General features: G+C 44.1%; 1 protein-coding gene across 1 annotated transcript in view; it reads left to right on the forward strand.

Annotated features, from left to right (window-relative positions):
* LOC147718184 (uncharacterized) overlaps positions 1–27844 on the forward strand; it is a 213180-nt gene that overhangs the window by 137249 nt on the left and 48087 nt on the right. The window contains exon 2 of the mRNA XM_086966638.1: positions 13221–13316. Within this exon, the coding sequence (XP_086822764.1) occupies positions 13221–13316 (96 nt within the window). The remainder of the gene's footprint in view (positions 1–13220; positions 13317–27844) is intronic.

Raw genomic sequence — 27844 nt, forward strand, 5'->3', positions numbered from 1 at the left:
GAGAAGTAAACATGACAAACTGTTCTCAAGGTCTGGGCAAACATTAATACATATTCATACTAAAAGACACACCTCCCAGGACAATCTAAAGTCTAGGGTAACCACCCTTTGATCAATCAAGGTGAAAATGTAATAACAGTAAAAGACAACCCCATTTCTACAAGATAGCTGGTGTATATATATGACACCTAGTTTCTTCACACTGTGGAACACATGTGTGCACCAACATTAAAAAAAAAGGTCCTTCATTGGCAAAAACTGTTTTGAAGAAAACAGGAAAACTATAATAGGTGACATGTTTGTGGTTTTTTTTTTAAAGTGGGGCCTGCTCATAGTGATTGCAAAGAAAAACATGGGAACAATGCAGGCCAAGGAATTATATAAGAAAATCCTTTTGCAAGGAATCACAAATTAAAAAAGTGTCTTGGTATATTTTTTATCAAAAAAAAAAAAAAAAAGAGTCCAATGTCAATTTTGGGACATCAGTGTAGGTCACCACCCAGCATCTTCGGTATCCGGACACTTCCTCCGATGCGGCCATCCACCACCCTTCCGGTCTGGTCTGGTTCCATTTTCCAAAAATAACAAACTAACATAAAAACATGAAAGTAAAAAACTAAAATAAGAAAGGAAGTGGGGGGGGGGCGACCCACGCACCAACACCACAACCCAGCAATCCTAGGACAAGAAAACAAGTATCATTAATCTTGCATGATAAAATTTTCCATTTAAAAAGCACCACGGGTGCCTTTCATTATTGAAAAGAAAATATCCTAATTAATTAAAAACATTCAAAATCTAATTTTTAAGGACATTCAGAATGGTCTAATCATACCCTAATCCTCTGTGAGACAGCCCCTCCCTTCAGAGTACGCAGGAGCCAGGCTACAGTGTGAAGCAATTTGAATCACTGCCAAGTGATGATCTCACAGCAGGAGCAGGGCGCTGCAAGCCTCCCTTTCCCTGATCAGGGAAGCCTGCCGAGGCCCACTGTATCTAACTAACTCCAAGGGCCAAGAGTCTGCAAGAATCCCTTATCAGTAGGCAATGAAGCTGCCTGCGTCGACAGCCAGGAAGAGCGAGTTCACCCCACCCTTACATAAACATTCCGTCCGCAGAACAAAATTGGATTATGGCCAATCATAGACAGGCCGTGTTCGGAGCCTGCAGAGGAAAAAACCTGTCTTCACAAACCAGCTGGTCTGCCAAGGTCGACAAACAAATTCCTTTGGAAACTGTTCCCAGGCTTGATTTTCTAACTAACGAAAGCTAGCATTTTTAAAAAAACAATTCTGTTACAATGTACTGCTACTTAAAAGCTCCACTTTCTAAAAAGACTTTTGTCTAACTAATGCAGCTAAAAGGCAAGATAATTGAAACATGGGCACTTATTTAGAAAGGGGCAACTTACTTCTGCACACAAGATTATACAGTCTGCATTTAAAAAAAACGAATTAACATGGACTATTGGGTTTAATATTTCTCTGCACATATATCTATCAGGCAGCATGTTTATCGTGCAAGGTATTAAAAACATATATTGTCAGCTGTTGAAAGAGAAATAATTTTCAAACAACAAAAAATGCAGACACATTTCACCATTGTATTTTGTTCAACCAGGGACAACATGTAATTATGCATTACAGCGTAATTTATAGCGCAAACTTTTCAATTCAACCTAATAAAAGGGCCACATTCATATATTATTAAACAGCCATTTATTTTCTAACTGAGTGTATTAACTTACCAATGCCGGTTTTGATGCATACAGTCACATTAGAAAAAAAAAGGTTCAGTTTGCATTTGGGAAAATAATAATGAGAACACATTTATTTTAAAAGCACACGGTTGCCTTTCACTAATTAAAAGCACATGTTACCATGCACTGTCGGGCAAGATTGATTATTCTCAACCTGTGATCATTGCAAAGCATCGGCCAACACATTCCTTTCTAGATGGAAAACCCTCAAAGAAATAATTAATGAAAACAGCCCCGTAGCGTGCACTCTAACTGGGCCATCTTTTTAACATTTCACAGATTTTAAATCATGCATTCAAAAATAATTCTCCACACGTCAGTGGATGCATATTAAGAAGCACATTTACTCTCTCCGTGCAAACCCTTATCTCAATCCGACTGGTTGATTTATAACCGACCGACCCCTAAGAGTCAGACACATGAAGTCATCAGTTCCAAGGCAAACCCACACAAATTCGTAGACGCATTTCAAAAAGAATGTAAAATAAACAGAACCCTTCGCAAAGCACAAGATGGTACCTTTCCGTCAAGAAGCTGACAAAGCACGTAGGCAGACCCAGGAATCAATAAAAGTCAAAATCAAACCATCAATCATTAAAATAATACACTGACTTTTATAGTCAGTTCAGATAACCATGCAAGGTAAAACAGCATGTTAAAAATAAAGACTGCCATCTCAATTCAAGATATTAACCCTTTGGCAGCACAAGCACAATCATTCCCCAATGTCCGCGGATACATGGGAAAGTCCTGAGCACATCTCTTCACGTTTACAGATAACACGTACACACATTTTCAAAACGTTATCCCCAAGCACCCGAGAGAGATCCAGCTCTCTCCTGCCTAACGTAATGATAACATGCCCTGTCCAAGCCATGACCACATGGCGCTATTCACAAGCCATATTTACAAGACAAGCTCTACACAAATAATATATCCAAGGCGCAATTCACAAGGAACACAGCAAGTCAACATGAGAACATGCACCTCACAAGCCACATTAACATGGCGCTATTCACAAGCCATATTTACAAGGAGCTATATTCAAAGAACTCCACAAATCATATTACAATGAACACATTTCACATTGCACAGCATAAGCAGATGCAGCAAGCAATTTAATGGACAATTTAAAAGCATTTTTTACACACATTTATACAATTGGACCACCACAAAGATGTAACAGGCTTCCTCATGTAATGCCATCCTTCAACCCTGACAGTTTAAACACCAAGATGAAAACCATTCCTTCCACCCTGAATAAGCCAAATGCCATGATGTAATGCAATCTCCTCATGCTGCAACTGTTCAAGCCCATAGGTCACACAGGCTATATAAACTGCAACATTATGCCAGATGGAACCGGCGCTCAGGGCACTCCTTCACAACACATGGGAAACTCTCTAAGCACATGGCCAGGCACACAGGCTTCGTAAACTTCGTAGACGCCAGATGTCATGTCTGGCACTCAGGGCACTCCCCCACAACACATGGGAAACTCTCCAAGCACATGGCCAGGCACACAGGATAAGTAAACAGTTCGTGACGCCAGATGTCATGGCTGGATTTTCTGATTAGATGGGATCAGCCCCTAGGGGCCCCTCCAACCCAGCCAGAACGTAATCACATCCCTCCTCAGGACCATCTATCCAGGCACCTGGGTACCTACCTGAGGATGGGGAACTCGCAATATACAAGCTCATATTATTAGAAACACCACTAAATCTATAGGGATACTAAGAATACTCAGTCAGTCAGTCAGTCAAATTAACTTTATTCAATTTGATAAAATCATACAAAGTACATAAAAACAGTATTATTTACAGTTAAAAAAGAATTAAACAGTTTCATATATCAGCAAGTTAATTGGATTAAATAATTACATTTAAAATATTTAAAAGACCCATTATGTACATCAGAATACTCACTGATTACTAAGGATATCCATACCCTACACCACACTCATACATCAGTTAGTCTCGCGGCCACTCAGACCCAGACTGATCTACCTCAGGGCAGACATGACACACAATCCGGTGCGTCTACACATGGGCCTGCAGAACCCAATGCTCTCTTTTCCAAATGATCTACAATCCGGCAGATCTCCACGCCAGTATCCCCCCTGACGCTCTCACTTACGCAAGCCACAATCCTGTGGGTATACACGCTGGTGATCCAACCCAACGTTCTCACTAACGCCGCATATCAACGACGACCACATTCCTATGAACACCTTCAGTTATATGTTGGGAAGTCTCTTCACTAAGGGTCTGCTACTACAATATTAGGAGTTAGCCAATTAATATAATGTACCTCTTATTCTTGGCATCATAGGTCCACTCGCTCCCTATGTATGTGATCACCACTTACCTGATTGGGGTTACTCATCCATTCATGTAAATACTAAACACCTAGGAGATACATTTACCTGGATTGAACAAGAATACAAGGCGCATTTCAGTTTGCTACAAACTGGGGGTTTTATTAGAACAATATAAACACCTACACAGATCTGTAACTGACAAAGACTATAGATAGAACACACCGCTGAAAGAGAAAAGATTAGACATACAATAGCCTAGGGAACAAGGACAAGATTAAGATGCAAGTGTAAAGTAAACTAATGTGATGAAAACAATATCACCTGATTAGTGTGAAGTCTTGTTCTAGCTGTCATCTGGGTTCCTCTCTCGTCTGTGCCTTGGCTCAACTCAGACTCTCTCTCTCTCCTGCACTCTTGGGTACACCTCTGCGCTGATCACTTTGCACTGGACTCCTCTCCCCCACGAACTGTCTCCACCTTCCAGCTTCAATCTAATGGTTCCTGCCGCTCTAATGCTTTTCATTCCACTAGCTTGTTCACTCTGTCTCTGCGCCAATGTCCAAATAACTCCAGCTGCTCCCACAGGTTAGTCCACGATCTCTCCTCCGTCTCTTCTAAAAGGCATTACTTCAGACTCCAGCTATTCACACCTCCTCCTCATAAGTAACTGCTTCTGACTGCTTCCTTCAGTTCCAGCTCACTATTCAACTCAGCTCTCTCCAGCTTGAACCCTCTCTCTCTGCCAACTCCACTCGACTGCTTACCACTCCTCCACCTCAACACGACTGACTGACTCCGCCTCTGCACTTCACTGATATCGAATGCTGTTTCCTCATGGAAAGTTCCAGCCAGCAGCTTCCTCCCACCAATCCCATGCACCAGGCTCCTTGCGCTAGACGCTCCCACAGTGACCAGTCTGCTTGTTTCGTCTAGAGACCTGAGCTCGGGAACAATTCCTGATTAGATTCAGCTCTGGCCGGTTCTCTCCGGTTCGCTTAGGGCGAACAACAGCCTTAACTATAAACTTTACCTTTACTCTAAAAAGCCTCTCAGCTCCATCAAGATGGAGTCCCTCTAGTTCTAGGCCTGTAGGCCTGAAAGGGATGAAATGCCCCTTAGCTCTGTCAGAATACCTACATAAACCATACCAATGTGTCAAGTATGTCAAAGCCAATAGGCAATAGACAGGTTAGAGTCAAGAATAAGGGATCTATCATCATATTAAGCAGCTATCCTCTTCTAGGTCTGGAAGAAAGGGCTTAAAAGGGCCAACACAAGCTAAGAATACCTATCCTAGATGTGAGCAAGACTAAGATCTATATCACTGCTAAATAGAGCCAAAAACTCTGCCATTACATTAGGTGTACCAGTTGTAAGGCCCATTTTGCGACGCCTTGCGTTGACAATTGGCCCTTTCACTTTAGGAACCACGTTCGTGTTAAAATCTAATTGTGGTGAGAATTTGCTGGGTTTGGATTTGTTGAAGAAATTGCATGCTACTATTTACTGTTACCCTGCAGGTGTTTATATTACTATGGGTCCGCATGTGAGTACTAATCAATGTTTGCCTCAGGATGCGCCCCTCCCAGCTGAATTTGCTGAGATACCACCCACACTGTGGCCATAGGTGATACGGATGTAGGTTTGTTGAATACACCACCAGTATCTATTCAAGTTAAAGATAATACCATTTACCTTGCATTCCTCAGTATAAGATAACACAGGCAGGAGAACGGGCTCTCCTTCAGAATATTCAGGATTTGATATGAAAGGTAGTAGTCGAAGAAACGCCTGCCAACATTTGTAATAGTCCTATTCTTCCGGTTCTTAAGAGGACGCCCTCTGGTTCCTTTGAGACCACTGACGATGTTTATCGTTTTGTGATTGATTTGAGCAAGGTTAATAAAATTGTAGTTCTGCAGTTTCCAGTGGTTACTGATATCAATACACTTTTAATGATCATTCCATCTACTGGTAAATTATTTTCTGTCATTGATATGAAAAATGCATTTTTAGTATTCATATCCATCCAGACAGTAGGCAGGGTTTACACTGGCTGGCAGAAGCTTTAGGTTCTGTCACACTCCTCATGGCTATACAAAGAGTCCTAGTATTTATAGTCAAGCATTAAAAAGTCAGTTGGATTCCTTATCGCTTCCCTTAGGTAATGTATTGGTGCAGTATGTCGATGATCTACTAATAGCTTCAGAAACAGAACAAGGTTGTAAAGACAGTACAGTGATATCATTGTTTCATTTCACTCATCATGGACATAAGGTTTCCAAATTTCAGTATTGTTGACAGGAGGTCACCTCTTTAGGGTACCTACTATCGAATGAGGGTAAGAGATTAACCCCTTAGTGTATCAGTACTTTTGTTAAAATGCCCATTCCACAATTCAAAAAGATGTATGCGCTTTTGTAGGTATTAATTCCTACGGTCCCCAGTGGACCTAAAACTACTCGCTAGTAATCAAACCTTTGCTTGGATTAACTACGAAAGGATAGCATGAGCCTTTGCCCTGGATGCTGGAATGTCAGCAGTCTTTTGAGCAATTAAAAACAGCGGTTTGCTTGGCTCCGGTGCTTAGTACACTGAACTATAACATATCGTTTGTGCTTTATGTTCATGAAATGTCTGGTTGCGCGCTTTCATTCCTAAAACAGAAATTGAGGATAAACTAAGGCCCTGTGCTTATTTTTCTGCTGTGCTTGATCCTGTCGCAAAAGCTCTCTCTTGCTGTCTGAGAGCAGTCGCGGCTGTGGCCACTTCAATCAGACAATCGGCTGGACTCGTACTTGATACTGACCTCACAGTTATGGTAGCCCGTGCTGTGGATACACTTTTGAATGAGACAAAGACACAGCACCTCATCAGTGCACGTCTTACGGGTTATAAATTGACATTGTTTGCTAAGCATATTACGATCAAAAGATGTGCCACTCTGAATCCAGCCATGTTACTACCCCTCCCTTCTGAGAACGATGCAGTGGACCAACTTCATTGCATCTTCCGGGCAGAAGAAGAGACGTAAGGGCAGGTAGTCTTGACTCATGTTCCCTTATCTGACCCTCAAGGAGAACTGTATGTCCATGGCTCTTGTTTTAAATCTGGAGTTGCCCAGGCTACCACTCACCCTGGGCAGGTTGCCTTCGGCCCTCCGTCTACTGCACCCGTTTGTGTCATTACGCAGGGTGCCCAGAGTAGAAATGATTGTGTCTAACTGGTCTGTCTCTTTCTCTGTACTCACTTACTTAAGATGCGTCTCCCGGACATACGTTCATGGAGGCATACCTGTGAGCCACACCTACTTACCCGAGGTATGTCTCTCTGTCTTGTTTTTACCCTCTCTCCTTCTAGGTCACGGTCAGGAGTGAAATCGACTATTGAGTTGCAGTCTTTACTTAAGGAATCTTAGTTTATGGCCCCCACTGATCGTCCAGAGGGCTAATGCTACCCATCTATTAGTAGAATTTTTTCTGTGCACCACACAATTTTTACAGGGCCGATTCACAGAACTAATGTAAGACAAAATGCTAAACTTACTACCATTTTGAGATTCACAGAAGGCACTTACTCATTTTGGTATTCACAGAAGGAGTCCTAACTTTAGGACTACTAAATGCCTTCTGTGAATACCGAAAGTCTTAAAGTTATGATTTTTCTCAGCTTAGGAGTCCTAAAGTTAGGACTCCTAACTTTACTACTTCTAAACTGAGAAAAATCCTAACTTTAAGACTCAAGAGAGGAAATTTTATCTAATACTACAGTAGCAGCTTTGTGTGACATCATCACTCATTTGCAGAGTATGCGAATATATTCAGAATAGACCAGATATGCAGTTGATTTTATTCTAGCTAAGAGTGGTGGTGTATGCGTGGTAGTTGGCGATCAGTGTGTGGTTGGGATAAAGAATATGGAAAAGAATATTACCAAACAACATTCTAGATATCCTTGACAATGTAAGAGTAATGCAAAGTGGGAACTGGAGTCGGTCTCTCTTTGGCAGCTGGGGCTGGATTCTTGAAAACGTTATTGACCTGATTGTGATATTAGTGCTCTGCCGTGCCCTTATTCAGCGTCTTCCCTTTCGCTGCTCCTATTGTACCACAATTCTGACCCCTTGGAAGAAGATATTAATTCATGACACAAATGCTGCTATAATGATCCAAAAGGATATAGAGGATCTGATGCACATCGATGAAGGGATTTTCGAGAGCTCCTCCCTGCTTACTGTTCCACTTCCTGATGTTGACAATATGGAGTACTCATAAATGTTTATTATTGAGAATTCTTGTTACTGTTTGCAGTTTTATTTCCTCTCTTGTTGCTGTAAGAAAATGTTCTTAGCTCATGCTAAATGGAGGGTCTGTTAGAATAGAAATTGTTTATTTCTATGCTGTTTCTAATTAAGTTAGCATTTGTTGCACCATTTTCTATGCGGGCGCCATTTTAATCTATTCAAAAGTGATCTGGTTCAATTCCGAGAAATGCTCCTCTATAAGGTTTGGCCACGTTAGGCTTGTTTCCTTATTAAGTACACTGTTCATATTAGCGCATACCTTTCTCACTAAATAGAGGTCCTGGGCCCGATTCACAGAACTAACTTGAGACAAAATCCTAAACTTACTACTTATGGTATTTACAGAATGCACTTACTACTTTTGGTATTTACAGAATGGATTTATGACTACTAACTTTACATCCGCACTCGGGCCGGAGATTCCGGCCCAGAGACGGAGCTTCCGGCTGAGAGGCAGAGCTTACGGCTGAGAGGCGGAGCTTCCAGCCCTGAGGCAGAGCTTCCGGCCCAGAGGTGAAACTTCCGGCCCGGAGGTGGAGATTTCAGTCATGGCATGCGCAGCACACTCAGGCGCATGCGCGAAACCAAGCACATGGCTCAGAGCGTGCGCATGCGCGTTGCGGCCGCAATGCCGTGCGCATGCGTGCCCTGAGTACATTACCCACGCCTTGCACTACAGGATGCCTAGCGCATGCGCTCTATAGCGCGGGCATCCCTCTAACAAAGCTGACGCGCTGACAAATAGAAACAGCTGCGGACAGTTACCAATTAAACAGGGTATAAATACACATGCGCTCTGCACGTCGGTACCTCCGTTCCTTCTCGGACGCCGGCAACGAGGTACCGACGGACAGGTAGGGTACAAAATCTTCAATTTGTCACTCCTAGAGGGCAAGTCATTCCAGTACTAGCACGAGAGCCTCTAAGGAGTGGCCCAACCTACCTTAAGTCTTTAGCCATTTGCCCCATATTTGGTGACTGATAGCGTCAGTGTCTATTTTTGTTAAATTTTTAGCGCTAAACACAGTCCTCCTAGGGGTGGCCTTGCACTCCAACTTTGATGAATTAATCCTTTGCAGAGACTCATAGTCATTTTTCTTGTATTAGGTTGAGTCTTTTTCTGTTAAAAGCTAGGTTTGTTAAGACTAAATTTTGGAAATGGTAGCTATTATGGTTTTTAGTCCCTTTGCTATTTTTCAAAGGCACTTTCCTGTCCATTTCCCCCCTTAACTAGAGCGGGGCCTCCCTTTTTCCCGAGAGGGTTCCGGGTGAGGTGAGGCGTATTCCCACATAATGCTGGGTAAGTTACTACATCTATTCCCATTTATGTGATTTTTATACACTGATTGTAACATAGCTGTATAATTAGCGGGGAGAGATAATCTCCATCGCCCTGTTTGTGTGCCTAGCATCTTGTGCTTGTCTTCCTGAAATCTGTTGTGCACTATATGGTTTCTGATTCACGCTTATGTCTCTTCCTCAGGAGATACATAAAGTTCTGGACTTCCTACAGTATTCATCTGGGCTCAGAGGAACTGGTAGGACCAATCCAATGTACATCAGCGTGCATCACTATATTCTTTAATTTCTTTGATTTGCAGTCGCAGTTTCCTTAATGGTCCTGAAGAAAGCTTAGACCAATTGTCAGTATAGCTGAAACATGTCGACCTTCACTCACTTTGCCCACATATAGTTATTATTTCAAACTATTTTGGCAATATTTTTAATCTTGACCCAAGTGCCATACTGATTAAAGTTAATTTTGGCCCTTGGAGTTAATTTTACCTTCACGTTTTTCATTTTAGTTCTTTTTGCACTGCACCCCATTAGCATCACCAGTGAAGCCCAGTGGTTTGTATTTACACCATGGTAATCCATCTCTGCACCATGACTAGGTGCACTGCTTGAGATTTGGATTGGTGACATCTCCCACATGACGACATTCCACCACATGGGTGGGCTGATGGGAATTTTCCTAACAGACCCGGGTTATCACTTCTAGTGCTACTAATGGTTTTGGGGCACTAGTTCAGTTGCGGCACACTTACAGGTTCCTGACCGGGCCACTCTTTGTTTATTGATGGCTAAATCTCCGCCACTGGCCGGAATCCCCACCTCTGGGCCGGAAGCTCTGCCTCCGGGCCAGAACCTCCGCCTCTTGGCTGGAAACTCCACCTGCAGGCCGGAAGCTACACTTCCGGGCCGGAATCTCCGGCCCGAGTACAGACGTAAAGTTAGTAGTCGTAAATCCATTCTCTGAATACCAAAAGTAGTAAGTGCATTCTGTGAATACCAAAAGTAGTAAGTTTAGGATTTTGTCTTATGTTAATTCTGTGAACCGGGCCCCCTCTCCCCCTTGTCTGGTGGCAGGCTCCGGATGGAATGGCCTTGGACTCTGTTACTTTGTGTAGTCAGTTCTTACTAGACCATCTTTGGAGTAATACTGGGTTTTGTTCATTCCCTTTTCTCCAGCGAGTTTGAGGTGTCCTGCTGCTGTTATTCCTCATTTGCAGCATGTTGTTCATATTTTTTTTCCTCCACAATGAATGTTCCATTTGCAAGCTCCGTGGAACGACCGCTATGCCGTGAGCCAATACTACCATTCTTTGGAATCCTCTAAGCTAAGCTAAGAGCGAATATCTCCAAAACCTAACGCCTGCTCAGACCAGTTCTTAGCCTGTATATCCAATGGGAGATGGATAATCAGGCTAAGTCCCTATTAGCGATAATGCCTGAATATTGCTGGATTTCCAGCGATATTCGGGTATCTCGCCGCTATCGCCGGGAATTTTATCGCTTTCGAGATAAACGTTGCTAATTGCACGTTATCTCTGCGATAAAATCCGTTGATGCGCAGCGATGAAAAACATGTTGCTAAGCTTATTTAGTGATAAATATCGCTAGTTGTTGATACTATGCCCCACAATTTTTTTCAAGCTAAGTTATTCTTATCCTGATTAGCTAGGATACACCAATAAATGGTGAGACACATATATTATAATAAAAAATATAATAAACAACACAGACACAAAAAAATTAGCTTTCACAGTATATTAATATTCATATAGCATAGAGAAACAGAAGTGCTACATATCAGAAACACAAGACTGTTTTGCAACACAAACAAGAACATAAATTAACGGCATACAAAAAGAATGCATGCTTACATGACAAATAATAAAAATGTATAACAAACAGTCGACAATATACAGAAAACATAAAATAATTAAATGGGGTGCGTTTGTAACTCTTCAGTATGCTCAACCATATATTCTCCATTTTTGGCAGCAGATATGTGAGATATTGGTACAGAACAGCTATTAGTATGGTCGACGTTTTGACCCTCTCAACAACGTGTGTCTTCTTCAGGACTAGATAGTGTAAATACAGTCTGTGTGATGAAGGATCATGAGTGTCAGTGACACCGTGAAATAAGGGAGCTCAATAGTGACAAAGGGTTCTCCAGTGAGATCTCACCTGGTCATAATTGAGACATCATGTTGCTTGATGTTGGGTTTGGAGAAAAACCCATGTGAATTTGAAGACCATACTCAGGCGAGAATGGCGAAAGATTGGGTAAACGCTAACCTCCACGCGGTGAAGAGGTGCACGCAGGATCAAGCGCAGGGTATTAGTGTGAAAGATGGAGATCCCAGTCAACTGCTTCTGCTGCTCACCAGTTCCAGGCTTGATTGGGCCCTTGACCTTATTTTAGCATCCCATTAGATTCCATTCATGGCCTCCATCTGCGGTGGGGCATATCCTCAGTGGGTGTGCCCAGTGCAGGCTGAGACCCTGCCTTAAGTTACACAAATAATGCGACCCCCACCTGTGCTGGCGAGAGCGCTGCTGTGAAAGACGGGCTGTGGTTTCACAACCCCGCGCCATCTGTCAATGATGGCAGACGTCTGACATGATTTTGGATGGGGGCAGGTGAATGCAGTATCCTCTGTGATTGGTTTTTAGATACTCATGGGGGCGCACCAAAATGAGAGTCCAAGAAGAGTAAGTAGAAAAATGTTCTTTATTTATCTTTGTTCAGCAAAAAAAAGCACGTCAATAAAATATGTAGCGAGATCAGCCAACGCGTTTCACTCCCTACCAAGGAGTTTCTTCAGGGCGCTGCAGATATTTTCGGTATGTTGTTTTTTGTAAGATCCCTCTGTAATCACACTGGTATTTTTCAGTCGTTTCTTTATTCCAAACTGGTTCTTAAAAATCTTTAGTAGTACTTCTCTTCCCTTATCTTTTCACGTTATCGTGGACTTTGTAGGTCTTGTCCGAAAAAGTAGTTCTGGTACTCTAAATAACTACCCGTCCCTGGTTGTGTTTGTTCTAGGTGGGTACAGTGCTGTAATGACAGTCGTCAGTTTCGGCGTCTCGGCATGGCTGGTTCCAGGCTCCTCTGTGATTGGTACCTGGGCATTCTGAAGGACCACTCTCGCTTCACCCACCCCTCAAAAGGTGCACTAACCGTGCACCACTCCATAGGTGGCACAGTTAGAGTCTGTGTGCCCCAGCAGCACAGCACAGGTCCAAGGACAAAGACATTCCTTCATTTACAGGGGACACACACCTGGGGGGGCACTGCCCATGCAGTATTCTGCCTGTGCCATGGGCACTAGAGAAGGTACCATGCAAGCATCTGCAGCCTCAAACCTCAAGTCCAGATGTAAGCAGGTGCTCCTGTGACAGGTTTGTAATAGGGGGTGTCCCCTGCTTCTGCCCTGGAGAAGAAGAGCACCAAACACTTCTTTCTGATGATCTGAAGAAAAGTGTAAAATATAAGAGCATGCATGCTACTTATAATACATATGTCATTACCACTCTTTCAGCTAAAGATATATAAGACCCTGGATGTCCTGAAAACAGAACTGGCAGAGCTATCTAGACTGGAAGCCCTTGAGAAGCAGAGCCTCTCGGAATTCAAGGTGAGATATGTTTGTGTGACGTGCTTTTACTTTCTTTGAATTCCTTTGTTTTGTTCTGTCATGCCTCCTAATGCTTCTTTTGCCTTTTGGGAGTGAAATAAAAACAGGCAATGCAGCAACCTCAGCTATGTTATTGTACTGTGTTTACCCTCTGCAGAGCAAAAGGCTGTGATGGCCCTGAAAAAACCCAGGGGCATATTATCAAGGGTGGCGATAGGGAATTTTCACCGCTTCAGCTGCCGTTTTTGGCCACTAAGCTGTGATAATTCTATCGCCCTATTAGCAAGTTATCGCTGAAAGCAGTTAGCGAGAGCTTTTAGGTGATAGCGAGCGGTTTGGGGCCCGCTTTGCATGTTAGCGATATTTATTGCTAATGACATGCAAAGTGGGCGTACCCAAACTGTGAGCGGCTGAAAACAGTCGCTTACATCGCTAACGCCAATTAGCAAGGCAGGCGTAGCGATGGAAATATTCACGCTAAGCGCGAATATCTCCAAATACTAACACCTGCCCAGACAAGTTCTTAGTTATGTTATCCAATGGGAGGTGGATAACATGGCTAAGAGCATTTTGTCGCTTATGCGTGAATATCGCTGTATTCTCAGCAATATTCACGCATTTCGCTGCTATCGCCGTGAAATTTATCGCTTTGGAGATAAACGTTGTTAATAGCACGTTATCTCAGCGATAAATTCCGGCGATGCTCAGCGATAAAAAAATTGTCGTTAACCCTACTTAGCGATAAATATTGCTACTTGTTGGTAATATGCCCCTCAAACTTATGACGGAATCAACATGCATTTTTTTCTAGCTGATTCTTGTGAAATCGAATGGAAATGTTGCAAAATCCAGCTTTATAGTGAAATGTGATGTGCTGGGATCTCACCTCACGTTGACTGAAAGGCCACCCTGTATAAAGAAGCTGACTGAGATCTCTGCAGGGGTCTGACGAGATAGCAAAGGGGAGACAGTTTCTGTCCGAAAGCGTCTGCCACTGGTAACTCCTGGGACTTATTAATGCAAAATGTAGACTTACATAAAAGATTATGCATACTTGCGTAAAGTGTAAAATCAGGAAATTTCATGTGCGTCGTGTTTCACGAAATAGGGGATTTCACAAGTTACACCGGTTTAATTGAAGTTTCATCCAGTCCTAATGACTAGAGGATAAACGACAGAAATAATGTTTCAAAATGATTGTGCTTATTGAATGTCATGGCAAAAATATGAACAAATATAATGTACAAGGTAAGACTATAGGGCTTGATTTGCACTTTGGCAAAGATGGTAGTCTGTCACAAAGGCAAAGGAACATGCTCCCCACCTAAGGAAGATCTGGCCTCCTCACTCAGGGGCGTATCTACAAGGGGATATCACCACCAGAACTATACATTTAGTGATGTTCTGGTGCTGATAACCCCGTCTCCTTACTAACAATGCAGTGTTAAGCCACTTAATGTGGCTTAACGCTGCCTTGCAAATAAGGCCCCTTTCACGCCATGCTTAGCGTGAAAGGGGCGTGCAATGGATGTTGCAGTGGTTGTTCGGCCGCAACAGTCATTGCTTTTTGACCCTGCCCCATAATCACAAGGATGCGGCAGCGCCAAAAACTAAGGCCAGGAAAAACCTGGTCTTAGGATCGCAGTACGAGGAGAAATTCTTCATTTCTCATCGTATTTTGCTCTTTCCATTCGTGCTGCGTTCTGTAACACAGATAGAAACAGCAAATTGGTCTTTAAAGATTGTTTATGTGCAGGAAGCGGTCCCTTAGTGCACATACACAATCGCCCCTGCAGCGCAGGCACCATTGCGACATGGTGCAAGGGTCTCTGCGCTGACACCAGGCACATTTTTGAGCACGTATTATGTTTCTTATCCTGCCTTCTGCCAAGTCCTGGAACAGATTTCCTCTCAAACTGCGAACATCACTGTACAAGGTTACCTGCGTGGATTGAAAAGCTACTCTTTGACAAGCCATGTCTTCCCTGGACCGAGACCAAGCAGCCTGGACCGGTTTCGGGTTCATAACCCTCTTCAGCCAGGCTATCTTGAATCCAGTGGCCAAGTGAGCAAGGGACTCACGTCTGAGCATACCCTGCCAACTCCAATTGCTGAAGTAGCATCACTTTTGCGACACGTTCCAGGAATGCGTCATTAGTGCGCCAACAGATATGTCGGGAATATTGACATGTCTGTAAATCCTTGTGAAATGGAGCACAGTGCAGTAAGTACTGCGTTCCATGGTGTCGCAAGGAGGCCGCCATGAAAAGTGTTGCATCGATGTTTTTACGCAGTGATGGAATTCTTTTCCTAAATGAGGCCTGCAGATGTTTGTCTACAGCAGGATACGAACCTTTAAATATGTGGGTGCCCGACCCTCACAAGGTTTGACCGTTGCTTCCGGTGCACCACCAGGAGCTAGTGAAGTTCCACGTGGACTGGAAGACGTTCATGCGGCTGAGGTGCTCTGGCTGCCTGGATTTGGAAGCTCCGAGGTTTTGCCAGTTTGAGTAAGTAAAGCCCATGCTGTTCTGCTTTAGCTTGAAATCTTCAATAGCGAGTCCATATGCTTATTTCGGGGCTTAGCCTCATACAACACATGACAAGAAATTACAATATAAATACAATAAGGGAACCGTACAAAGCCTTTCACCATAAATTACAATCAAACCTTTAAAATAGTTGTCAAATTATTTAGCAAACCATTCATAAATAAAATAAAACATTCATCATTTTAACAGCATTAAAAGCGATCTTCAGTCTCTTCCTTTGAAGTCAAACATAACACTGAAATGTCCTTATGCAAACACTATGGGAGCCCTTGTGGCCGGTTCGTGACTCTCAATGCGGGCAGGTAAGTCCTAAAGCCCAGGAGCAGACATAAAGGACAAGTCCAAAGCATCCTTGCTTCGGACGAAAAATCAAACATGCTCCATGTGTTTGGGGAGACATTACAGCGATTAGTCTCATGGTCGGGGCGAATCTTCCAGCTCCATGTAAGCTAGAATACCAAACCTTCCTTTTCTAACAAGAGTCTGCATGGTTTAGTTATATTTCATCCAGATCCAAGGACATAGTTTAAACTCCCGAAATGCATAAATTAAACTACCATTTTGTATAGGCTGATGACTTTCCGCCCTACCAATACCTCTGAAACGCCCCACCCACTCTCCCCCACCGCCTGCAGGATAAAGACAGAGAAGCACCTGCCCCAGGCTCTGTTAACAGCCCCCCCCCCCCTAGCACAAGGACTGACAAAACACAAAGGTGCACCCGGGACTCGTTCTCCATATCTGAACCCACCAAGGAAGAAACACAAGACAACGGCTGATGACTTCACTCCATCCCCACCCGGCAGACGTCCAGACAACAGACGAGCTTACAAACCACTACGAGTCAATGAAGAAAGACGTTCTAGATCAAGTAGCCCCCCTGAAACTAAAAAGGGTCAGAGACACTCCCTCAAGATCCTGGTTCATCAACGACATCAACATAGAAAAAATGCAATTGGGACTTGCGGAAAGAGACTAGAGAGCCAACCCCTATCCAGCACAACTCTTCCAGCTCAGAAAAGAACGCAGGAAATACAAACATGGCATACTAAAAGAGAAAGCTGCCCTCTTCCACAAAATGCTAGATAAAAGCAAAAACCAAACCAGAGAGCTCCTCAACATCGTTAATCAACAAACTTCCAAACCAACTAAGGTAGCCCCACTGATATTCAAAGAACACTGCGATGACTTTGCCAAATACTTCAACAATAAAATCTCAAAGATCAAACTCTCTCTTGGCAGGAAACATCCATTACAACATAGGCATTATAACGCATATCCCTCGATGATCAGGACCTTACCAGAGGTAAGCACCCAGCGGTGTTAGAATAGTAATTTTCATTGTAATGGAACATGCGTTGTAATGGATTGCGTTATAATCGAGGATGTGTTACAAAGGTATGTTTTGTGATTGTTTGCGTTGTAAGGTCATACATCCCTCAATGAAATGAAATGAAAAAGCATTTATAGAGCGCGTGGCTACCCGGAAGTGTACCAGCGCTGTGGACCAACTTTTGACGGAGACTGACACCAGCAGCGTCTTAAGTTGTTTTCTGAAGGTATGGTGATTGGAGATCAGTCGTAGATGAAGTGGCAAGGAATTCCAGAGTTTGGAGGCATTGTAGGAGTACAGGCGTCCGTCTTCTGGATCTTCTTATTCTGGGTACCTCGGTCAGACGCAGATCATCTGACCAAAGGGAGGATCATGGCTGAGTTAATGGCGAGGCCTGTTCCTTATTATTATTATTATTGGGCATTTATAAAGCGCCTGGTGACGCCACTGGCGTGTCCCCGCGCTGACAGTGTTTTATGGGCAATGCACAACGATTTAAATTTGATGCGTTCATGCACGGGGAACCAGTGAAGGGAACGAATTGCCAGTTTGGCTGATTGTCTGTTGGAAGTGCCCGTCAGGACTCTGGCTGTGCTAATCTGGACTAACTGGAGTTTGGCAATTACTGAGGAGGGGGTGTCTAGGTATAATGCATTCCCAAAGTCAAGCCTGGCGAGTATGGATTGTATTAGTACCTTTTTTGCTGGGGAGGGGAGAAGAGGAAGAACTTTCCGGGCTCATATTCAATCCCACCAGCAGAAGTTTATCCCCCAAAGGACACCAGATTCAACCAGAGTCAGAGTCCTCCACAGCACCCGGGAGCTGCAGGGCCGTTTCTGCCATTAGGCAAGACTAGGCCCCCGCCTAGGGCGGCAAACGGGGGAGGGCGGCAAAAAAAGCAGGCAGCAGCACCTGTGAGTGGAGAGCAAGCTCACTTGCTAGTACATGCTGCGCGCACCATAGCTAGTGGTGTGTGGAGTGGGCCGGCAGTACACACTACCAGAGATGTGTGGGTCCCCAGGGCTGTCAATCTTGTAACGTGGGATAGCGCAATGGTGGCCCTGGGCATCATTTCTGCCCAACCCCGAGCGGTGCTTCAGCAGCCAGTGACAGTCACGCGCATCACCCTTTCCCTCTCGGCGCGCTGGGGACGGACTGTGTGTGTCGGCTGGCGCTGCTCTGGTGCCTTAGGTGATGGTGAATTGATTACTGGCTGCAGTACTGCCAGTGCCACACAGACCTGTCCCAGCTGTCTTTTACTCCAAGTCCTCGGCTCCCGCTTTGAGGCCCCAGACCAGAGTCTCATTAGTGCTGTGGCGTGGAGCGTCAGAGACCAGAACGAGCCTGCAAGCAACACATCCGGGGTCTGTTCCACATCCCACATAGAGGAGCTCGTGGACGTGACTTTCACCCGAGCACAGGCAAGTCACTGCAGTCAGTGAGCGAAGCTATGTTACAACGTGCAGGCCTGCGAACATGTAAAATATTTCGGCTGTAATGTTGTAAAATAGGCCTGTGGGTCTCCGAGCTCATCCTCACGGCCCCAGACACTGGCGCACAACAGAGAGGCAAACTTGTCAGCCCTCACTTCAGAGAGAAATCTACTTTTGTTTTTAATGACCATGCCTTCTTCTTCAGTGGGTCATAAATCATTTGCACTTCACATGAGCCTCAAAGACCACGAACTATCAAATCGTGGGTGAAACTGGCCTCAGCTCCAAACTTAATTTTATTAAAGATAGTCCATAAGGGTGGCTTTAGGCAGACTGGCATTATTCATAGATCACTAATTGTCACATGTGTTGTTTCGAGTAGGTCGCTCAGCTGAAAGTCCTGAAGTCTTGTGAAGGCCAATAATTGTTTTAAGAAAATTACCATAGAGGCATGACAACAGCAAATTATCTCAGCACTGTGATGATGTATTTCATATTTTAAAAATGCACTTCTTGCTTATTGGCATAGGAAATCATTCTATAAAGAATTTAGGAATATGTGGTTACATTTTTTTTGTAGAACCCTCAATCACCACAATTGCCATCTACAGGATGTAGTAACCCTACAAACTAACTCGGAGTTCCAAGGGGTTGCATACCGCACGAGGGATATGGATGTTGGTGCGTGTTTGTTTGTTGCAGCAGACCCTGTCCAAAGATCATAGAATGGCGGCCCCATGTCCAACCCTCTAGCCGATGAGGTGATGGAATACCACTGTGCATGTGGGCGAGGCTGAAGGACATGGGAGAGGGGGGTCAAGGAAGGCTGCGGAGAGTGTGCCTTAAAGAAGAGTCCTTTCCTTGAGCTGTGTGCAGTCCAGCAGTGCGTGGAACTGGGCTTGGTGTCAAGAAAGACATAGCATTTCACCACAGCCAGCCCTCGTACCTTGGGCTCTTCACTTCCCCAGGCAGGGAAAGTATAAGTCTGCACTGCCCCAGGCATGTTGATAAGAGATGTATGAAGGTGGGTGATTTGCAGTGGTGTTGCTAGAGGGTGACCAAATGTGGCCTGTGCCCAAGCCGTCTTTGTCCTGGCAGCCCTTGGTAATGTACCTCCATAGCTGTTAACTGTGCTATGAGGCAAACACGGAAAACAAACACGCACATTTATTTGTCCATCTACCCTTCACTGCAAAGTAGTGTTTGAGGCAATGCACAAGCCTACGTACATAGCAAACAATATGTACACATCCATAAAAAGGAGGGGCAGTATTTTTTAATTCTCGCCTAGGGTGGCAAAACACCTAGAAACGGCCCTGGGGAGCTGGAAGGTTTTCTACCCACTCAAAGAAGAGCCCATCTGCGAGGTGATAGCAAAATGTAAACCCTCCTCCCACTAAACGGACCATCTTCCAGACTCCCTTGCTGAAAGTGTCAACCACGTCTCAACCCCACTCTGTACCAAGATAATTAACAGCTCAAACTCCAGCAGGAGGGTTCTGCCCAACTGCCTCAAACTAGGCTAAATCATGACCTCAATAATTTTAGACTTCTTTCCAACCTTCCCTTCCGGGCAAAAGTCTCAAGAAATGTGTTCTCTCCTAACTCAAACAAACACATTGACACCAACAACACTTCGTCCAGCAGCAGGAGGCCAGACTAGGGTCGCTGGCATCTATTTTGTGATGCCGGGCTTCTGTTAAGCATCCTATATACCCAGATTACTGCTACAATGGCCAACCTGCCTATATATATGATAAATATACCCAGATAGGGTCAGTAAATATATAACATCATCGGGCCAACAAAATAAAAATGATCAATATCACATCATGGAAACATTTTTACAACATTTTTTAATATTTATTTTCAAAGTTGACATTCATTGAATAATTCAAAAACAGATACATATAGAATTAATGACATAAGATTGTAAAACATCAAATATATAAATGTACAACCGGTCCCACATGCTCACATTCAAGCCCAGAATTTATCTAACATTTACACGATACAAACATACTCAGGCATAAACCTCAATCAGATAACCTTCTAACCACAATCAACACTATACAATAGGGGATCAGTACAGGTTCCTAAATTCTGAATAAATGTACAGATGAAGGACTTTTGTTTGTGCTCTTAAATGAGGACAATAGTTGGATCCAGAAAATCGAGGTTGTTCAGAGCCCACATACCCAGGGCATTGACACCCCAGAAGCCTACCAGGGGCTGCAGCATGTATTAAGCCACCCCTCTGCAGCCTTCCAAAATGACAACACAATCTGCTACAGCAGCCTGCATAAGGTGGTGTATGCACCCTATATCTACCTTATACCACTACACATATGAACCTATCAGTCACCCCTATGGCAGGCCTTATCAATCCTGAAGGCAGGGAGCTGGGTTCTGTGTGTGAGGGTGCCCATGCATGAGCAGGGCCCCTCTGAGGCCTTCGGAATCTATTCTCCAGGGTTGTTCTGATTGCAGCCAGACCATATACTCTTAAGTGCATTATAACCTCGCTGTAAATGATAACTTTGGAATGGCTGCAAAGAAACATGTTGTGTTTGGTGTCAAACACTTTGGAATCATACCCCCCGGCAGGGGTATGGTTTCACCCATCTACAGGGAGAAACATGACCACACCTGTACACCCGGTACCAGCTTAAAAGGACCCTGGCACCACAAAATGGATGCCACAGACAGATTGAGTGTGGCTCAATGGTTAGAGCGGCAGACCCTGATGCAGAGTTCTGGCCCGGGACCAGGGTTCAATTCCCGCCTCGGCAGGTCTTGGGCTAAATTTTCTCGGACCTGACAATTTTCGCCTTGGTGCCTATTCTAATCATGGGCCCCACGCTGCAACTCTGGGCAATAGCTTGCTTAACCTCCACACCGGCCCCAACAGCGCTAGGATGCCTGGCCTCCACCTTGGGGGTGCCCAGGGGTGGACACTTCATAGGGAAAGCCAGTAAGGGTTCCACAGCGGTATGAGCAATAGCGCCAGGAAACCGCTTGGTGGCAGTGCGCTCTACAAATACCTTGACATTTACATTTTACAAGTCTGGCCTCCTGCTGCAGGATGAAACTCCAGCAGGGGAGGCTTGGAAAATAGATTTCCTGTCACAGGGAGGTGTAACCGCCTCCCAGACAGGCATTCGTGCATTGGGGCTGGGTGGGCGCGCTCTGAGAGTGCTTTGAAGTCTGCACTGGGTGCACACTTGATGTCAGTCAGTCAGTCAAAGATCTTTTATTCGATAAATCAATATCAAAAAAGGCACGGTACAAGGAAACATACATTCATAATAAAAGACATACATTATACATTGTTAAAAAAAACATACAATTTTAGAATTAAAAACCACATTTCATAATTTAATTAAAAAAAAAAAATTCCAAATATTTTAAGATCATCACTGTTAACTTTGTCATAAAAAGGTTAAAAAACATCGTGTCGCCATCCCTGTAAACCTGGTATATAATTGAAATGATATTTGACCAGTAAAGTGCAAGGTGCAGTACATCATGATGATGTGTCCAATCTCTCTTTCAGCATAAGTCCTTTCTTGGTGCGCACCGCAGATACCAGATAGTTGGCTACATGAAAGACAGTGCTATGGTCGTTTAGCAGCTGCAAGTAAAGAAGTGCAGGTCTAACTTGCAGAAACCCTGCCTTTTTTAAGATTGGCACAAGATACTTCCTCCTTTCCACTATAAAATGCCCACAAAACATTATAAAATGCATAGTATCTTGGATAGAAAAGCTATCACAAGAACAGGGAAGAAATTCATCAGCTTTACACCAGGATGTGTACTGGCCCAATATCAGATGAATAGTGTTCAGGCGAAAACGAGTCAATAAAAACCTATGAAAGGGCCGGTTAACCAGAGTGAGGTAGAATTCAGGACCCGGTGAGTTTGCAACCAAAAGGTGTGCTCTGACCAAAGGTTTTGTTAATTCCCTTTCCTCTCTTATTAGCGATAGCCTTAATAGCATATCGCTTTTAGTTTTAGCAATGTCAGCCCGGGATATAGACTCCGGTGAGGAAAAGAGATTAGGTCGTCCCAGAGCACTAAAACCATTTCTAACATAAGTTAACCACTTAATTTTTGGGACATTATCAAGTAGAAGACAGTCCCTCAGAATGGCCCGATTTAGACATAATTCGCTGTCAAGCCAGATTTTAAGCCACATGATTAGGGGGGCCACTCGGATTTTGTCTGTTATAGAAACAGCCCCCAATTCAGTGTGAACAGAATGAGAAGGTGTTGACTGAGGTACAGACAAAACTGCTCTAAAAAATGTATTTTCAGAAGCCTGGAGGCAGTCTATCGACCCATATGCCCATAAAGAGCAGCCATAAGTTGCAACAGACACGCACTTGGCATTATAGATAGTCATAAGGGCTGGGATTGGCCTAGCCCCCAGCCTTCTGCTGAAACTCATGATAGCGGAGGATGTTCTCACTAGGGCACTGTGTCTGTTTCTTATTTGAGGACCCCAGCTCCCTTTATCTTCAAACGGGACTCCTAGATACGGGAATGTTGATACTCTGAGCATTTCTACCTTGCTACAATAGAAAGTTTTAGTTTTCTTGCTGCGTGAACCTTTACCCACCATCATTACTTGAGACGTTTTGGCATTTATCTTAAGGTCTAAAGATGTCATGAAACGACCAAAAGCGTACTAAAGCCGTTGAAGACCCAGGCCTGAGCGGGACAAAAGCACTGCGTCGTCCGCGTACAGGAGGACAGGAACAATTGTCTCCCCTATGTGCGGTGTGTCCAGCGTTGCGATCTTCAACTCGGATTCGAGGCCGTTAATATAAACTGTAAAGAGAAGGGGTGCTAAGATGCACCCCTGTCTCGCTCCTCTTTTTGACTTGAATCGACTAGTGCGTCGTCCCCCTGAATCGACACTAACAGAGGCCTGAAGGTCTGAGTGAAGATCGGCTAAAAGATTAACAAGCGCACGATCGAGACCCAGATCGGCAAGGATGTGCCACAGTTTGGTGCGGTTCACAAGGTCAAAGGCCGAAGATAGGTTCATGAACCCTAAATATAACGACCCATCTTTCGCCCTAGTTAATTTATCTATTAACATCTGCAGATTAAGGCACTGGTCCATAGTGCCACGTTTAGTTCTAAAACCGTACTGCAGATTAGATAGGACCCCTCTATCATCATGCCAGGCCTGAAGTCTAAGTAGGATGACCCTGCCCAAGATCTTTACTGAAGAATCAATTAAAGAAATCGGGCGATAACATGCTGGGTCTACCCTACTTCCCTTCTTAAAGACAGGAATGATTACGGACTCCTTCCATGAAGCTGGTATACTGTTTCTTGTTATAGCATTAAAAACACCACACAACACCCTCGACCACAACTTTGTGTCCGTTTTGAAAAAGTCAGCTGGGACTCCATCCGGCCCGGGGGCCTTATTTTTTAGGGTCTGGTCAATAGCAATTTCAACTTCCGAGGCCTCAAAAACGACACCCTGTATCTCCTGAGAAAAGGAAAGACTATCTTCCAACTCGTCAACTAAATTACTCGAGTATATCGTCTCAAAGTGAGTAATCCAATCACTGTCCGAGATATTTGATTCAAGGGAGGCCTGATTCTTGTCTGAGAAAAAAGGCTGATTAACTACCCTCCAGAAATCAACACTATTTTTAACGATCTCGGGGTCAGACAATTCTGACCAAGCTGAATCCCTAATCTCCTTCTTTCTATTCTCTATGGCTTTCTTATACAAAGTTCTTAAAGTGGTTATTAATGGACGGTCTTTAGGGACAGCTTTAAGGGCCTTAAGCAAATCGGCGTGAGCTTTTGAACACGCATGATCAAACCACTTTTTCTCTTTTGGCTTGGACAGTTTTTTATTATTAGTCAGGCTGATGTCAATGGAGTTACAGATGTTCCCAAATGCAGACATTACTTGGTCATTTGATGCCCTTGCGTCCAGACAAGTTAAAACATCATTTCCGGTACTGTCAAGGACCGCATAAAGGACGTCCTCAGGAACAACAGAAGACCACTTAAGTCTACGACCCTGATCCTTTAGCACCACATCCTGATCTCTATTCCCATCGGGCCCACAAGACGTTAAAAAGGCAGTTGACAATACCTCCACTACAACGGGGTTGTGGTCGCTAAATACTGAGACCATGACACTGTAGTGTACCACCCTTTCTAAAATCTGACAAGACATAAATATATATTCGATTATAGTACCGTCGCCATTACCTTTGAAGGTGGGAGTTCTGTTATCTAGTTCCCCACAACCAGACTCGTACAAGTTCCAGGCATTCAGATAAGTCTCAAGGGTTTCCCCTCTAATGGAGTGCTCAAAATGTGTTAATGAAGAGAACAGAGGCCCCTCTTCTAAAGAGCCTGTACATGTCTGGGAACAGGGGTGGATATTAAAGTCACCTAAAAGAATGACTGCGAACTCCTTAACTTTTGTTCTGTAGACTGACAAAAAAGAATCAATAACGTCTAAATTCTGCCTAGTGTCATTATTAGGACTAGAATTATAAAAATTAATAAACAAAATATTCGAAAAAGAAGGGGGATTAAGTTCAACAATCAAACAATTTTGAGAGCCAGAATTATGTTGCGTTAACACCCCTTTTAAAGACGTTTTAAATAAAGTTAACAAGCCCCCCTTCGGTCTGCCAGCCCCTCCACTGGAGGCGGGCACAGAAAAGTGTGTGTATCCATCCAAAGAGAAACTATTCAAAGGGTCCCAGGTTTCCTGAAGTGCCATGATGTCAAATGTCTTTAGTAAATTAGTCCATTCGTTGATCCCGGCCTTGGCCCTAATACCGGCGATGATCCAAGACATTATTTGTCAACATTCACTTTGGGGACCCTCAGTAGTAGGCAGTCAATCGTTTTCACTTAAAGATGATAAAGGTGCAAACCGATTGAACAAGGGCACAAGTGGCAACACTTGAGGATTAGGTCTACACAAGTTATAACAATATGAGTCCATATTCATAGGTGGTTAAGGAACTTGTGGTAATCCAGAAAGAAAGGCCTGTCTATTTGAGGGATAAGTAGGAGTATGGAGACCGACATGAGAGTTAGAGGTAGGGGTCGTGCTCAGATGGTTATAGAAGTATCCCAACGGGCGCACACTTATATTATCCTCGGTAACCGGTAAGGAGGCGGCCCTTAATAGTACAGTTGCAACATGCTGCGGATGTCTTTAATTTACAATAACGCAGTCACCTCTGCAAGATTTTCTTGAGGTGCCAATCCATTCAGCTCTGCGCACTGACACTATGTCATTGCAGAAAGCCATGGGAAACCCACAATACTTGTTTAGCCAAGCATGGACTTTGTTGCCTAGTGAACTAGGAGACTCATCCCGAGCTTCAAATGAGTTTGGATCTACTGTCGGGACGTTTGTCAGAACCACAATATATGGTGCACAATCAGGAGGTAGATTCACTACAGGTTTTTTCCTCCCCATTGACCCCCCCATGTTGTTTACGCAAGTCTTGTTAACATCTAATGGCTTCAGTGGGGTAGGAACTATAATGTCAGGTGTCAACAAAGGTTGGGAGGAGCTTACGGGGATGATAGATGGCCCGAGTGTGTACCTTTGGCCCCTTTACTGCTTACTGCCCCCCTACTACTATTAGAACCAGAAGCCACTGCTGTAGCTGCGCTGACAGATGTGCCTGAGCCAACAGTCTGAGGCGTCTTCGCCCCTAACAGATGTGTGGACAAAAGACAACCGAGTCTTGAAACCTCCTTTGAGACTTGGTCTAATTTATAATCAACCCCCATCGCTGCATCACCCTCAGCAATGGCATTTTGATGTGCATTTGTGATATTATCGGCAGCTACTTGCGCTGAAGATGAAAAGAGTGAGCTTAATCTAGCTACTTCTTTAGACACCATATCAACTTTTGCCATTAAGGGTTTGATCATTAACTCCATTTTAGAGGACATCATATCTGCAAGTAGTTGAAGGTGTTCACTGTTTACAACTTCATTAGTTCCCCCCATACAATTGTCATTCGTTGACTCCACCCGGACTGCCTGAGAGCTTACAGTGTTCTTAGTCTTGCGTAGCCCCCCACGTTTGTTGGTCAGTCTTCTACGAGCCGTAGACGAACGGCGGACAACGGGTGAAGCAACAGCGGGAGAAGGTGGCGATACATCATTATTAACAGGAATATCCACCAATGAAGAAGCAAAATCCAAATCAGACACTGCAGAAGGGGCGACAGGTCGAGCTCCCTCATTCAAGACCATATCCTCAGGATTGTCTAGGACAACAACAACAGGGTCGGCTACAGGCAAAGGAGAAGAGGGGGGACTAATCCGACTCAGAGACTGGTGGCGGTCAGCGTTAATTTTTGTGACCATTTTGACCATAAAGTTATCCATGGTCCCAACTAGTGCAGGAGTTTTACCAGAGCGCAGTTTGGCCATTTCTTCAATTAATAGTATCAGTATCAATATCACCACTGGTTTATAAAATAGTAAGACACACACAGCAGGACGAATCAGTTCAGTGTCCGTTATCCGATCTGCCAGGGGTCAGGGCCCTGCCCTGCCTCCTCCTGCCCCGTCACGGGCCCCCTAAGGCTACTGAGCAATGTATAACAAAATAAAAATGTGTGTGGAGGGTCAAGGGGAATATTTACTGACCTGTCTGCTCACACCCCTAATATCATGACAAAAAACATACAAGAGCAGACCAGGTCTATAAGATGGTGTGTCGCCATACCATGAAACTGTGAAGCCATGAGATGAGTGTATGAGCAGATGCTGCCAAAGACATATGCTTTAAACAATTCCCATCAGCCCACCGTTGAGGTGGAGTTAACGTCATGTGGGAGTTGCTGATCATCCAATACCACCTCCGACCATATATTGTCGGTGCGGGAGTGAATGTCAGTGATCTTAGCCATATCGTCTGTGCTAAAGTGGGGTTGATAGAAGTGCAGTGCTCAAATGAAAGTGAAAATAAAATTGACTACATGGACTTAAAGAAGCATTCAGACAAAAGTCTATGTGTCAAAGGTTAAAAGACACGCCGAGTAGTAAGACTCCTCTATGGCGCAATGTAGAACGGTCAACATGTTTCAGCCCTAGGGGCACTGCCCCGGCTTTCTTCAGGACCTATAATGTGGAAACGGCTACTGCAACCAAGAGTGATGTGTTAAGTGACAGATCACTGAAAAT

This window comes from Lissotriton vulgaris, chromosome 4_1 (genome assembly GCF_964263255.1).
Source record: "Lissotriton vulgaris chromosome 4_1, aLisVul1.2, whole genome shotgun sequence".
NCBI lineage: Eukaryota > Metazoa > Chordata > Amphibia > Caudata > Salamandridae > Lissotriton > Lissotriton vulgaris.